Below are 13,870 nucleotides of genomic sequence, written 5' to 3' on the forward strand. Positions count from 1 at the left end.
GAATTCTGCAATAGCCAATCTTGCCCTGTTGTCCTACCAGCGTTCTAAAAGACTATATCGGAACCTGATTACAACAACGGCAGTTCAATCCTATTCTATAATTATCATTAGATCAATAGTTTAATTACTTCATTGTCCCTTGATTCGTCAAGTAGACAGCGGCTATTGATTATCCACTATCCTTCCTTATATTCCATATCATTCTTTTAACCGATCAATTGAAATAGCGGTAAAGACCCAGACATTCAAAAAGTATAAATACCCTCAATATTTTTATTAATAAAGTCATATATAATCTTTAGTTTCACAACTATCGTCTTTTTGTAGTTTTTGTCTTCTATTTCATATTTGGCAAAACATTTTTTTTTGTGAATTCTTTATTGACTTTATTTTTAAAAACAACCCTCTTTTTATTACTACCTACCTTACCACTATGTCAAACTCAAATGACTTTAACTCTGCTGCTGCTGGTTCTTCCAGTAGTAATGATAAAACTTATCCTGATAACGCCCGTCGTATGTCAGATGTATCTACCTTATCTTCAGAGGCACAGTCCTCTGGAATGACCACGTCCGCAGTTTCTTCTGGTTCTTTTGAGCCTAGAATCGCAGCTCCATCCATCCACTCTTCTATTGAGGAGTTGGATTCCACCATCATCGGTGCCACCCAAGTTATCCTTAACTTGTCTGTTCGTCTTCTTTCCACGACCCCTGAGTCAGAGGAAGATAGCATGGTGCGCGCCAAGTACGAAGCCTGCTCCAAGGACCTAGAGAGACTAGTTCATACTAGATATCTCCTCCAACGAGCTATGACCCATGCTGTTCCTACCGCTTGGACTGGTGCACCTCAGGTTGCCCCTGCAGCCTTGAATGTTGTACCTCCAAACCTACCCCTCATGCAGTGGAAGGGTGCGGTCTTTGACCCATCTGCCCCTGTCTCTGTGGATGTTAAGCACTGCTTAAAAAAGTTTCAGGACGTGATGTTCGCACATGATCTTGATCTTGATCAGCACTGGCTTCGTCTTCTCCCTCCCTGCTTGTCGTCTAGTCAACGTACTTGGCTTGATGAATATCAAGAAAAGGAGGATGTCCATACGTGGAGTCAGTTCAAAAAGGCTTTTACTGGCCATTATGGTGTTGGTTCGGCTGAAGAAAAGGCCACGTCTACAACGGAGTTGTTACGCATCTCCATGACTGCTGCTGAGACTGTTGACCAATACGTTGAACGTTTCAACAACCTCCGTCGCTTGGCACAGATCCAAGATCGCTGTGTCTTGACTCGTTGCTTTCTGATCGGTCTTCAGGCCGACATTTACAAGAAGGTGATCGTGTCCTTAGCCAATTGTACGGATGCGCAAAAAGAATCGGTCGACTACGTTGTCAAGTTGGCCAAGACTTTGTACCATTCATTGTACAAAGTACGTAGAGTTGCTAACGCTTCTCACACTTCTGCTGGCCCCTCCATGGTCAATGACTCCTCTTCTTCTGGTCGGAAGAAATCCTCTGCTTTTGTCTCTGGTTCTGCTGTTCGTGCTGCACCTTATCCAAAGGCTTCTAGGAAGTATTGCAGCTTCCATAAGACCACCACCCATAGCAACGATGAATGTCGTGCTATGAAGAAATCTTCCTCTCTTTCTCCTTCTTCGGGTTCTACCCAAGTTGATGTCTCCTCTGGTTCTGCTGCCTCTCAGTGGAATCCAAGAAACCAACCTTCCGGTTTGGGACGTCCGTGCCGCTCTTGTGGTGCTGACAACTGGCGTCCTGGTCATCGATGCAAAGGAAAGGGTCGCTCAACTGGCTCTTCGGCTGACGACTCTGATCTTGCTGGGCCTTCTCATTTGTTTCGCGGAATGAGTCGATCCCCTGCTTCTTCCTTGTCTTCCGTTGCCTCTTCTGGTAACGATGTTTCTGCCTCTGTTGGTTCTTCTGCCACTCCTACTACAAGTAGTAGTGATGCTTCTTCCGGTCGTAAGACTGATGCTGCTGGTCCCGTTGTCTCTGTTCCCGATTCGTCGGATGATATGGACATTGATGTTGCAGAAGCCCTTACTGTGGCTGAAGCTGCTCAGGCCTGTAAGTACATTACACATCACATCTTTTCTAAAGCGCCTTCAAACACTAATACGCTTTATGTTCCTATTATTGTAGAGCACATCAAAACATGGGCCATGATTGATACCGGTTCAACTTTTTCGTGTGTGTCTCCTTCGTTCTGTTCGTCGCTTGGTTTAGTTCCAACACCTAATCCAGGATCGATCAAGTTAGGACATAATAGTTCAAGTATTGTAAGCCGGTTAGGCATAATAAATCTTACTGTTTATTATAACCAAATCCGTTTGCCATATGAATTTGAAGTGTTTGATTTTAGCAGTGATGTCCCCATTTGTTTAGGACTTGACATTTTGCCTAAACTAAGAATAGGTTTAACAGGATTAGCCACTTCTTGGTTAAATTCTAATATTCCTAAAATACCTGATCCAGTTAACCCTGATGACTATAAGCCAAATGAAACTCCTGTTGGCACTAAACAGGAAAGACAGCAATTGATGAGCACTATTCAACCTTTGTTAGATGCTAATACGAGTATCCCCATGTCTTCTCATTGTAATTTACCTGGTGCTATCATTACTCTTGATACTGAACCCAATGCCTTTGCTTATCGAAGACAACCCGATATTGCTATTGCTAACAGAAAAATCATGGAAGACCAAATTCAAACTTGGTTGGATGATTGTGTCATTGAACCTGCTCCTTCCAATACTCGCTTCAATAACCCTATTTTTCTTGTTGGAAAAAAGGATGTTAACGGATTATACACTAAGAAAAGAGCAGTTATTGATCCACGTATGCTTAACCAACTCGTGAAGAATGTTGATAGAATGCCTTTACCTCTAATCATTGATCTTCATCAACGTATGGGTTCTGCTACTATATTTACTACTTTCGACATACGAGCATGCTTTCATCGTTTTCTTATCCAAGAATCTGATAGACCTAAAACCGCATTTACTCATCCATTCACTGGTATGCAGTATCAATTTCGTCATTGTCCTTTTGGCTTGACAAGTACCGGTAACATTGTACAGCGTGTTCTTACAAATTTGTTCGCAGATCTTCCCTACACTGCACTCTATATTGATGATCTATGTGTCTTCAGCTCTGGTGACATGAATCAACATATTGAGTATGTCCGTGAAGTGTTGAAACGTCTTACTGCTGCAAACTTAATTATTAATGTTGAAAAGACACATTTTGCACAAAGTTGTGTAAACATTCTTGGATGGACTATTGGTAACAATGGTTCTCTAATCCCTGATCAACGTAAACTGACAAATATACATTCTTGGCCCACACCTAAAACTGGTAGACAAGTCATGAGTTTTCTTGGATTTGCAAACTATTTCCGTAATAGTTTACCTATGTTTTCTCGCTTGACTGCTCCACTTGACCGGTTACGATCTCTTAATTCTTTAAAAGGAATTTGGAATGAAACCCATGAATGCAGTTTTCGTAACATTAAGGATGCCTTGGTGAATGCCCCAGTTATTCACATTCCTAACCTTAAGTACCCATTCTACGTCGCAACAGATGCTAGTGCTTATGGTATCGGCGGTGTCGTTTATCAAGTCATCGACCAAGTCATTCAATATAACGCCTTTGCTGCAAGATCTCTTTCTCCTACCGAACGTCGTTATCATACAAACAAACGAGAGTTGTTAGCGATTGTATTCATGTTTGAGAGATATAATAAATGGTTATATAACCGTCATTTTACCTTGACAACTGATCACAAAGCCTTGATTTACATCAAGAAGCAAGTTGTTCCAAATGCTGCCATGCTTGTTTGGTTTGAAACAATTTTCGAATATTCCTTTGATATTGTTCATTGTCCTGGCATTAAGAATATTATCCCAGACGCACTTAGTCGTTTATTCCCAGATGACAATAAACTGGAGGGGGGTAACAATGTCAACAATGTTGCCATCTACAGTATCCGTGGTAAAGAAAAAGAAAAAAGAAAACCAACTTTTAAAGAAAAATCTAAAAGTTATGAAACACAAACATATGCAGTCACTTCTGCAACATCATCATCATCATCAAAACCCTTATTGCATCGCGCTTTGCAATATGAGGATTATATCACACCTCCTCCTGAGGAAAGAAAAGATATAATATTAAAGGCTCACTTATTAGGCCATTATGGAATTAAAGCCATAGAACAAACCATTCATGGTGATAAACTCCATTGGACTAATTTACGTCAAGATATTCAGGATGTCATATCCAAGTGTCACGAATGTAAAATGTTTAATATTGCCAAAACAGGTTATCATCCCCCTAGAAGTATCCTACCTGACGGACCTCTAGATCATTGGGTTATGGACCTCGGCACTTTTAATATAACATCTACGAGCGGAAATAATTTCCTTCTTGTCATGGTTGATTTATTTTCTCGCTTTACTATCTTGAAAGCCATTCCTGATAAACAAGCTCTTACTATTGCCAAACAGCTTGTTGATATCTTCTGTACTTTCGGCTGGCCTAAGGTCATTGCTAGTGATAACGGAAAAGAGTTTACTGCTACCATCGTCACTGAACTTATTAATAACAGTGGTATCGATAAGAGAGTGTCTAACCCTTTTAATCCCCTTGGTAACTCAGTCAATGAAGCATTTGTAGGAATTGCTAAAAAGACTATTGTTAAACAGTTACAAGGAAGAAAAGAAGATTGGGATCTATATGTACCTGCAACCCAATATGCTATGAATCTGAAATATTCCAGACTTCATAAGAGTAGACCATATACAGTAATCTTCAATAAAGTACCAAATGATATGAAAGATTATTCTCATATTAAACCCACTCTTAGAAGTGAAGCTGTAGATTCTAAAGCAATAGAAAACAGACTTAAATATGCTACTGAAGTCGTTATCCCTGCTCTTGCTAAACGCATTAAGGAAACTCAGGATGTAGACAATGCATATTTTATGAAAACAAACAAAATCGTTCACACACCATTCCCACTCCATAGTGAAGTCATGATTAAAAATGTGAATAAGGAAAACAAAACTGATCCGTATTACGAAGGTCCTTTTTATATAAGTGGAATGACAACTAATGGCAGTTACATATTAGTTGACAAACAAAATAACCTCTTATCAAGAGATGTACCAACCTCACACTTAAAACTTATAGCATTACCCAGCAATAAAAGTGCAGAATCAATCGATGACCAACATTATGAGATTCAAGCAATTATACAACACAAAGGAACTCCAGGTAATTACCAGTACCTTGTTCATTGGAAAGGATACGATGATCCTATGGATTACACTTGGGAACCTACTTCTAGTTTTGATGATCGATCTTCAATTGAAACATATTGGGCTCGTCGTCAAGCAGGTAATAATACTGCTGTCTCAAAGAAAGCAAGATTACCCAAACGTACCGTTCCTACTCGTGATCATCACAGTAGAAGCAAGAGATCAAGACGTTAAATTGTCTCAGTAGTTGACCGTCTTTTTCCCTAAGACAATTTTTCCTAAAGAAGGTTTTTTTACTATCAGGTTTTTATGACAACTTACTACTACGATCTACCCTCAATTATACTATGTCTATTTATCTGCCCTATGATCATTATCGCACTTATTGTGTATGACAATTACTTTTTCCTGAATCTTCACTTATCCTTTTACCGTTTGCTTCAAACTAGAAGGGGGCAATGTTGTATCCACACAACTAATAAAGTGAACATTCATGGATAAACTTGGATACTACAGAATTATAGTCTAACCAGATCTCTATTAATAAACGTGAGAATTCTGCAATAGCCAATCTTGCCCTGTTGTCCTACCAGCGTTCTAAAAGACTATATCGGAACCTGATTACAACAACGGCAGTTCAATCCTATTCTATAATTATCATTAGATCAATAGTTTAATTACTTCATTGTCCCTTGATTCGTCAAGTAGACAGCGGCTATTGATTATCCACTATCCTTCCTTATATTCCATATCATTCTTTTAACCGATCAATTGAAATAGCGGTAAAGACCCAGACATTCAAAAAGTATAAATACCCTCAATATTTTTATTAATAAAGTCATATATAATCCTTAGTTTCACAACTATCGTCTTTTTGTAGTTTTTGTCTTCTATTTCATATTTGGCAAAACAATCATCATTCATGCTTGCTTCTTGCTGTTCCATGATTTCAGATTCAATTCGAGCCATAGTATTTGTGATAAACTCGTACTTGCTTACTATTTGTCCATCGACTTGGTAGTTATAATTTTTGTATTGTTCCATTTTGCTTATTGTTTGAAGTTGGTATGTTATGTCGGGATTTTTATTTTTTTCTTTTGTACTGTTTTTATAAGGTTTTATGGATTTTGTTTCAACTACCCCTCCCTTCCTCCATGTAGTTTTGGTAAAATATATATATATAGATTGATATTGTTATTTATATGTCTTCATTGTTGTGTATCTTTAATATCCGAGCCTTGATAAAAAGTCTGCGCTCTCGTTTACTCTTCCAGGTCGATATTTTATTTCGAAATCGTATTCAGCAAGTGTTGTGATCCATCGTGCTATAATTCCGGTAGGATTTGGTGATTTGAGTAATCCGTGTAATGCTGAATGATCTGTGATAATCGTGAATCTTTTTCCCAACAGATAAGGACGAAACATTTTTACTGCCCATATGACTGCCAAACATTCTAGCTTTGTCGGTGCGTAATTTATTTCACTGGACCTTAGTCCCCTACTCGCGAATATGACTGGATGCTCGTGACCATTTTCATCTAATTGTGTAAGGATACACCCAAGTCCTGCTTTTGAAGCGTCTGTGACCAAAATAAAGGGTTTATTGAAATCGGGTCTAGTCAAGACAGGAGCGGTTGTAAGCAGTTTCTTCAAGGTTTCAAAGGAATCAGTGGTCTTTTCTGTCCATGGAACTTGCTTAGTAGTTTTTGTTTGATCATGTAAAGGTCTTGCTATAGCGGCAAAATTCTTTATAAATCGTCTATAATAAGAAGCCAAGCCTAAAAATCCTCTGACTTGTTTGAGTGTCTTTGGTTGTGGATATTCGATGATTTTCTTGATTTTTTCTGGGTCTGTTTCTACACCATCTTTTGTTACGATATAGCCAAGGAATTTGAGATGATCTTTGAAGAAAAAACATTTTTCAGGATTTAGTTTGAGATTTGCAATTTGTATACATTGAAAAACTTGTTCCAAGTGGTGTAAATGGTCTTGTTGGTTAAATGAATATACATTTAAGTCGTCTATATATGCTACCAGGCACTTATTAATGAGTGGCCGAAAACATAAATCAATAAGTCGTTGGAATGTGGCAGGAGAGTTTACAAGTCCCATTGGTAATGTATTGTAATGGTATATTCCAAACTTTGTTGTGAAGGCAGTTAATTCTTTACTATCTTCTTCCATCGGTACTTGATGAAAACCAGCTCGCATATCTAATGCTGAGAAAACTTTAGCTTTTCCTAACGTGTCTAGCAAGTCATCAATTCGTGGTAATGGGTATGCATCTTTTTTTGTAACTGCGTTAAGCTTTCGGTAGTCTATTACCATCCTGTATTCTCCATTTTTCTTTTTAACTAAGATGACTGGCGCAGCCCACGGACTATTTGAAGGGGATATTACACCTAGTTTTGTGTATTTTTCTAGTTCTTTTTGCAAGTGTTCTGCTTCTAAAGGGCTAATCCGATACGGTCGGTGACTGATAGGCAATGTGCCTTCTTGTACAGTTATTTTGTGTCGTAGCAACTTTGTATAGCCGATACTATTATTATCCCAATCGAAAATTTCTTCGTATTTCTTTAAGAGCCTTTTTAACATTCTTGCAATTTTTCTATCCATTTCCCCAATTTCAAGCTTACTGTACTTTTCTGCTTCTAAAGTTTCTTTATCTTCATCTGAGGTTTCTTTGTCCATTGCTTCGGTCATTTCCATAGTACAGAGATGAATATCCTTTTCAACATCATATGCTTGTATAATCGTATCTTCTTTAAGGTTGAGTTTTTCCAAGATTCCAATTTCTTCGCCTGGATCCAAAATTATATTATCATTAGAGCGATTATGTATTCGAATTTCCAAACTCTTTTTGTTGGTAATAAAGTTGTGACAAGGGTCAAGGATACCGGTTTTTTGTAGAATTTTGGTGCTGGTTATTTCAAAACTATACATTAATCCCCTAAGTTCATCTTTAGGTTTCTTGATTATGATAGTCTTTGATGAGTTTGCCGGGATAGTTAATCCATCTGATGAGGCTTCCAGAATGCATTGATTTTTAAGATTTTTTATCTGTATGTCTTTCTTATAGTCATTTTCAAGCAGTAATAGTGAATGCTCTTCATCCTCAACTTCTTCTTCTTCAGTAGATTCTTCATCAGTGCTTTCTTCTGATTCCTCTTCAACTTCATCATCTTCTGAATCTGCTTTATCGTTTTCAAAGTGCACTTTTTTCGTTTCTTTCGAATTGGTTGAACTGATTGGATGCTGGTAACTTTGGATATAACTGGAAATTTTTGGTAGAGGTGTATTCTTACGCAAAAAGAATATTTCTATTTCTGCCTTTTTGTTTTTATAGGACACTTTCAGGGTTGAACTATTGAAGTCAATTTTGGCCTTTGCTCTGTTTAACCAGTTGTTTCCGATAATTAAATGAGTTGGGCAAGCTGGCAATACTTCAACTGTACACGGAATAATTAAATCCTCTTGTACTTCGATAGGTACATCATATATTACTCCTAGAGCAGGCTGTTTAGAACCGTTTCCCAAGGTAAATACGCTTTCTGAGGCAGCATCTATTTCTAATCCTAAAGCATCTGCCAGGGATTTTGACATACACGTCTTGGCAGCACCACAGTCAACAAGCACTTTCACCGTTTTGTCTCCGATATTGATTTTTGAATATACGGCAGTGGTATGGATGTCATCCTCTTCTATTACCGCCATAGTTTCCTTTGATGTTTCTGTTACAGGTATTCTTTTGGGTCTACATGTACTTGCTAATTTCCTTCTAAGTGTGGGAGCAGCTACCATCAAATCTCCTACAGATATGTCTGCTTTTTGATTCATAACATCTGATACAATATCATATCTGATAGGTGGGGCCATCGTTTTTCTTTTTATTGGCTTTGGCTTGATTTCAATAGGGAGATCAGAGTCTACTTCCATACTTCCTGTAGCCTGTATAGGTTGTTTGGGCATGTTGCTTGTTTCCTTGACTTGATTACGTTTGTTTACACGCCTAGTTACTGAAGCAGTATTTGGTTGTTTCCATTTTTCTCTGGTTGTCGGTTTAGAATAAGGTTTAGAGCTTAGGACTTCAGGCGGGTGTTCAGGTCTTATAGCAGCATAAAGATCTTGGGCTTGATATGTGTTATCGTATTCATTTTGGGTAAGTATGACATTGAGATTATGTTGTTGGTTTTGTTGTTTAATGGGTTTGTTGTTATGTTGGGTGTTCGATTGACCATTCTTTTGATTATCAAAAGCAACCGACCCATTTAGTTTTTTGATTGCTGATTTTGATAGCGGGGCTGAGAGGTGCCTTGCTGGGGTTGATTATTATGATTATTAGTTGGCTGATTTGGATTACGATTATGATTGTCATATTCATATCTTCCATAACTATGATCATAATTATTCCTGTATCTGTTATCGCTTCGGTAGTTATAACTGTTATTTCCATTTCGGTTATATTCATTGTTGTGAAAATTGTTATAGTTGTCATATCTAGGACGTCGATTATAATTTCTGGTAGGTTGAGATGAATGTTGATGTAGATTCAATTCACTGCGTATAGTTTCTTGAATAAGGTTAACCAAGTCATGTTGTGAGTTGGTATGCACTGATTGATTGTTATGTCTATTCATCGTTGGTTGTGTATACAAATGATTATTATTTGTACTGCCTTTCACTTCCATAGTGACTAGTTGATTTGGACCTGTGATTATTTCAGAATAGGGAGCCATATAGTTATTTCCAAAATTATTTCGTAAGTCATTGATAGGTACGGCATGAATATGTCTTTCTTCTGTGTCGATTAACTCTACGTTATGATTGTTTGCACCATGATGTTTTGTATATCTGTTATCATCATGATATATGAGGGCATTGTTGACGTTTCTTGGAATAAAAGGGTTATCCACCATGGCTATTTTACGTGGACGATTGGCATTCCACCATCCATCAGCATGATTGATCCATTCTTGGAATGTATGGGCACTACTTTGTATGCAGAATTGTTTAATTTCTTTAAGTAGACCAACACGAAAACGACTTTCAATAACTGCTTCACTTGTAATGTTCGCAAGGTCAGCTGCTTCTCGTAGTCTTGCCAAAAATATTTGAGGATGTTCTTGTTCACCTTGGAACATTTCGTTAAATTCTAATTCATAACTTTGAATTAGTTCAGGTGTGATGTAGTGTTGCTTGAGCAATTCAATGGCTTTGTCATATGTGACATTAGGGATTCTCTTGAGTATTTCTTTTTCAAAGTAAATTTTAGCAGCGCGTCGTAATTGGGATTTGAGCACGATAAGTTTTCTATCATCACTGAGAGTATTAGTGATTGCAAGGTAAGAATCAAGTATTTCTTGAAAATGGCGAAAGTCTTCTCCTTCATAGCCATAAAATTCAATTAACCTTGGGCGAAAACCTTGAGAAAAAGTTTGGTTGTTAGCATTTGCCAACGCGATTTGTCCTGTAGGATATGAGGCCATCTTGAAATTTGATATATTTGTTTTTGGTATGTTTTGTATTTCTTGAAGTAGAGTTTTGATAGTTTTCTTGACGATTTGTTTTAATTTGATAGATTTTTCCGAGTGTTTGTTAATAATGTTTGTGATTTGTTGATTTGTTGATTTGTTCCCTCGTAGTGACCACCAAATGTAATTTTAACGTTTTTCTCGTTATGGCCTTAAGAGTTTAGAAGTAAATTTGACTTTTCTTTAGAGTTTAAAAGAATTTGAGATCAAAGATTTGTGTTTAAATGAATAAATTTGGTTTGCTTGTAGTAAGTGACCACCAAATCTTGTATTGTAGATCAAACAGTAAAAAGTAATAAAGAGTTTTCTTGATAAGAGAATATAAAAGTGATACGATGAAGTTAATTTGACTTCAAAGGACTTGACTTGCTTGAGTTATAAAATAAAAATAAAGAGTTTTGATAAAGAGGAACTCGATGTTTATTTGAATAAAAGATATTTTTTTAAAAGTGAAGTTCAGTCAAATTATAAGAGGGGATATTTATATGATTATTATATTTTTTTTTTTTGTTTATCTTTAGGGACTGAGGTCCCTCCTAGGACTGAGTCCTTCCTAGGACTGAGTCCTTTCTTCAGCAAAAGTTACACCAACTGCGTCACAGTATAAGAAATATTGAAGTTATTTATATGTTTTTGGTTTTTCTGATTATATGCTGTTTTTGATGATTTTATGGATATTGTAATGATTTGGTTTATAGTAGTTTCTCTGTTTGGGAGTGTTGAGTTAAGGTTTAAATAAACAGATTTGGGTGTAATTGATATAAGAGTTGCTTTTATATGAGTCAGATTTGGCTTGATTCGCTTGTTATAGTGACCACCAGACCTTGTAAAGTAGATCAGACTGTTTTGATAAAGGTAAAATAAAAAAAAAAATAAAAAGATAAATAAAAGGGGGTTTTACAATGAAGTATGATAGCTTCAAGGGACTTCTTGTTCTTGATGTTAAATAAAATAAGAGATAATTTGCCTCTTTAAAAGAATATTTATTTGATAAAAAGAAAAAGTAAAATAAGAAGTGAAGTAAGTAAGAAGTTAATAAGAAGTGAAGTATTTTTGTGATTATTATTTGGAGTTATTTATATGTTTTTGGATTTTATGCTTTTGTTCTGTTTTTGGTATTTTGGGTGGTTGTTATAAGATAAGAGGCGGTTGTTGTATAGTGTAAGGTGGTCGTTGCAAACTGTAAGGCGTTCGTTATAAACTGCAACGATTTAAATTCCGCCGTTTTGTTCTTGCGTGTTACAATATTCTATATTTTTTTGTATTTTTCTGGATTTATCTGTATTCATACGTATTTGTTTGTATGTTCCTGGATTTAAACTAATTGGAGAGAGAAAAGTCGAATGCTGCCAAAGTTTGCTGCATTGTGTTACAACATATGACACACGACAATCTTTCAACACAAAAAAAGACTAACTGCATGAAGGGAGTGGGATTCGAACCCACGCCTCCGAAGAGAACACGACCTTAACGTGTCGCCTTAGACCAACTCGGCCATCCCTCCGATACTTTCTTGATATGTGCTATGTTTGTCAGGACCACTTCGCGTTTCCAAATGAAACACCGATGGGTCCGGGAGAAGATGACCGGAATGGACTAGAGTATGGACCGGAAGGTTATTTGACCCTGAGTGGTGGTCGTGCTGAGACTGAAATGAAGGTGGAAGTTAAGGGTCCTAAAGAGGGTCCTTATCCTAATGCTTGATCAGTCGCTAATGAAGATGGTAATGGTGGCCTTATGTATTTTTTGAAGAATAATGGTGGTCCCATTAAATTGTAGATGTATAACGGAGTGGCTAGCAGCCAATGAAAAGTATAAAAGGATGTTTGATTTTTATTGAATAAACGATATACAGTCTTCTCTTTTCTTTTTATTATATTTCTTTTTTACACTTACTTTACGCCTTTAAAGTCAATACTAGTTCTCTTTTTCCTGGTTACTGTTTTAAATTTCAAGCTATTCAAGGTAAAGCATAATCAGGGGAAAAGCATATATCATTCTTTCGTGTTTCTGACCATTACACCAACTTTGTTAGTTCGGATAAACGTTCACCCGCCCTTAAGCAAGTACATAAACCCATAGCAAACCTACACGAACCCGTCATTAGCAAAGTGAATCCATCTACAAGCATTACAACAATACCTTCAGATCCCACAAGTACCAAGATTTCCTTGGATAAAACCACCATTTCGAAATCCCGAGATCTCGAAATTACAAGACAGCCTCTGATCAGCTCTTTGCGAAGCACATTACCCAAATCTGTGCCCATCAGCATCCCTAGCAAACGTACAATTGCTGATCGCACTCCACCATTTGTTCCTGTTGACATGTCTCGCAAAACAATTGGTTCTCTAAAATTAAACAAGGACAGTGATGTTACTTCGACCTCCAACATTACTGCTCCTCATCTTGACCTGACCCAGGATTTAAATTTTGGACTCAGTACCGCACCAAAGGCAAGCCCTTTGACAACCTCTGCCCCGGACTGGTTTTTGCCCATCCAGGCACAACTTAATCGTCAGGAACAACTGATCAACCGTCAGGGACTCCGACGATCTCAACTTGAAGACGTTGTGGTGGAAAATCAACGCCTTCGGACTGATCTCGCTCTTGCCCGCCAAGAGATTAATGAGCTCAAATCGCGCTTGGGTAGCCCTATACCCCAGGAACAGCCTACCCCAATGGCTGAGGACTTTCCTGAGTTAGGCACTGCTCACTCCAAGTATGCCACACCTGCCAAGCCTGTTGCCCGTACTACACCAAGGGATTCTCCAGTTCCAGCTGTTAGTACACCAAGCCAGCCTTCCTTTCTCGCCGCTGCCACAAGAGGACAGACTACAACCGATACTGTTGTGCCTGCCAAAGTCCATCGTCGCCGCGATCCCCTGACCAGCCGCCAACGTCAAGCTTTGGCTCGTAGCTTCATGCCAGTATCTGATAACCAAGGTTATCAATACCTGTACCTGCCCACTCGCTTCCGTGAGCGTACAGTGGCTACCAAAACCGTTCGCACAAAACGTATTTTTTCCTTTCTGAATCTTTTGTGACCTATTGCGCATAAAAGATACCATATCTA

At 37.8% G+C, this 13,870-nt stretch overlaps 4 protein-coding genes and 1 non-coding gene across 5 annotated transcripts; 2 read left to right on the forward strand and 3 right to left on the reverse strand.

Annotated features, from left to right (window-relative positions):
• Positions 1 to 433: 433 nt before the first annotated feature.
• Positions 434 to 5,497, forward strand: RO3G_03103 (uncharacterized protein; the record flags this gene model as incomplete). The annotated part of the gene is made up of 2 exons (XM_067657694.1): positions 434 to 2,072; positions 2,232 to 5,497. The coding sequence occupies 2 exons, from the start codon at positions 434 to 436 to the stop codon at positions 5,495 to 5,497; spliced, it is 4,905 nt and encodes a 1,634-aa protein (XP_067513795.1).
• A 2,213-nt stretch (positions 5,498 to 7,710) lies between these two features.
• On the reverse strand, positions 7,711 to 9,232 carry RO3G_03104 (uncharacterized protein; the record flags this gene model as incomplete). The annotated part of the gene is made up of 2 exons (XM_067657695.1): positions 7,711 to 7,739; positions 7,900 to 9,232. The coding sequence occupies 2 exons, from the start codon at positions 9,230 to 9,232 to the stop codon at positions 7,711 to 7,713; spliced, it is 1,362 nt and encodes a 453-aa protein (XP_067513796.1).
• Positions 9,233 to 9,531: 299 nt separating this feature from the next.
• RO3G_03105 (uncharacterized protein) lies at positions 9,532 to 10,749 on the reverse strand (the record flags this gene model as incomplete). The annotated part of the gene is made up of 1 exon (XM_067657696.1): positions 9,532 to 10,749. One exon carries the CDS (start codon positions 10,747 to 10,749, stop codon positions 9,532 to 9,534), a length of 1,218 nt encoding a protein of 405 aa, XP_067513797.1.
• A 1,466-nt stretch (positions 10,750 to 12,215) lies between these two features.
• Positions 12,216 to 12,298, reverse strand: RO3G_19030. The gene has a single exon. It is a non-coding gene; the product is annotated as a tRNA-Leu (tRNA).
• Positions 12,299 to 13,121: 823 nt separating this feature from the next.
• RO3G_03106 (uncharacterized protein) lies at positions 13,122 to 13,841 on the forward strand (the record flags this gene model as incomplete). Its single annotated transcript, XM_067657697.1, has 1 exon — positions 13,122 to 13,841. One exon carries the CDS (start codon positions 13,122 to 13,124, stop codon positions 13,839 to 13,841), a length of 720 nt encoding a protein of 239 aa, XP_067513798.1.
• Between the last annotated feature and the right edge of the window lie 29 nt (positions 13,842 to 13,870).

The sequence above is a fragment of the Rhizopus delemar genome, genomic scaffold (assembly GCF_000149305.1).
Source record: "Rhizopus delemar RA 99-880 supercont3.2 genomic scaffold, whole genome shotgun sequence".
Lineage (NCBI taxonomy): Eukaryota > Fungi > Mucoromycota > Mucoromycetes > Mucorales > Rhizopodaceae > Rhizopus > Rhizopus delemar.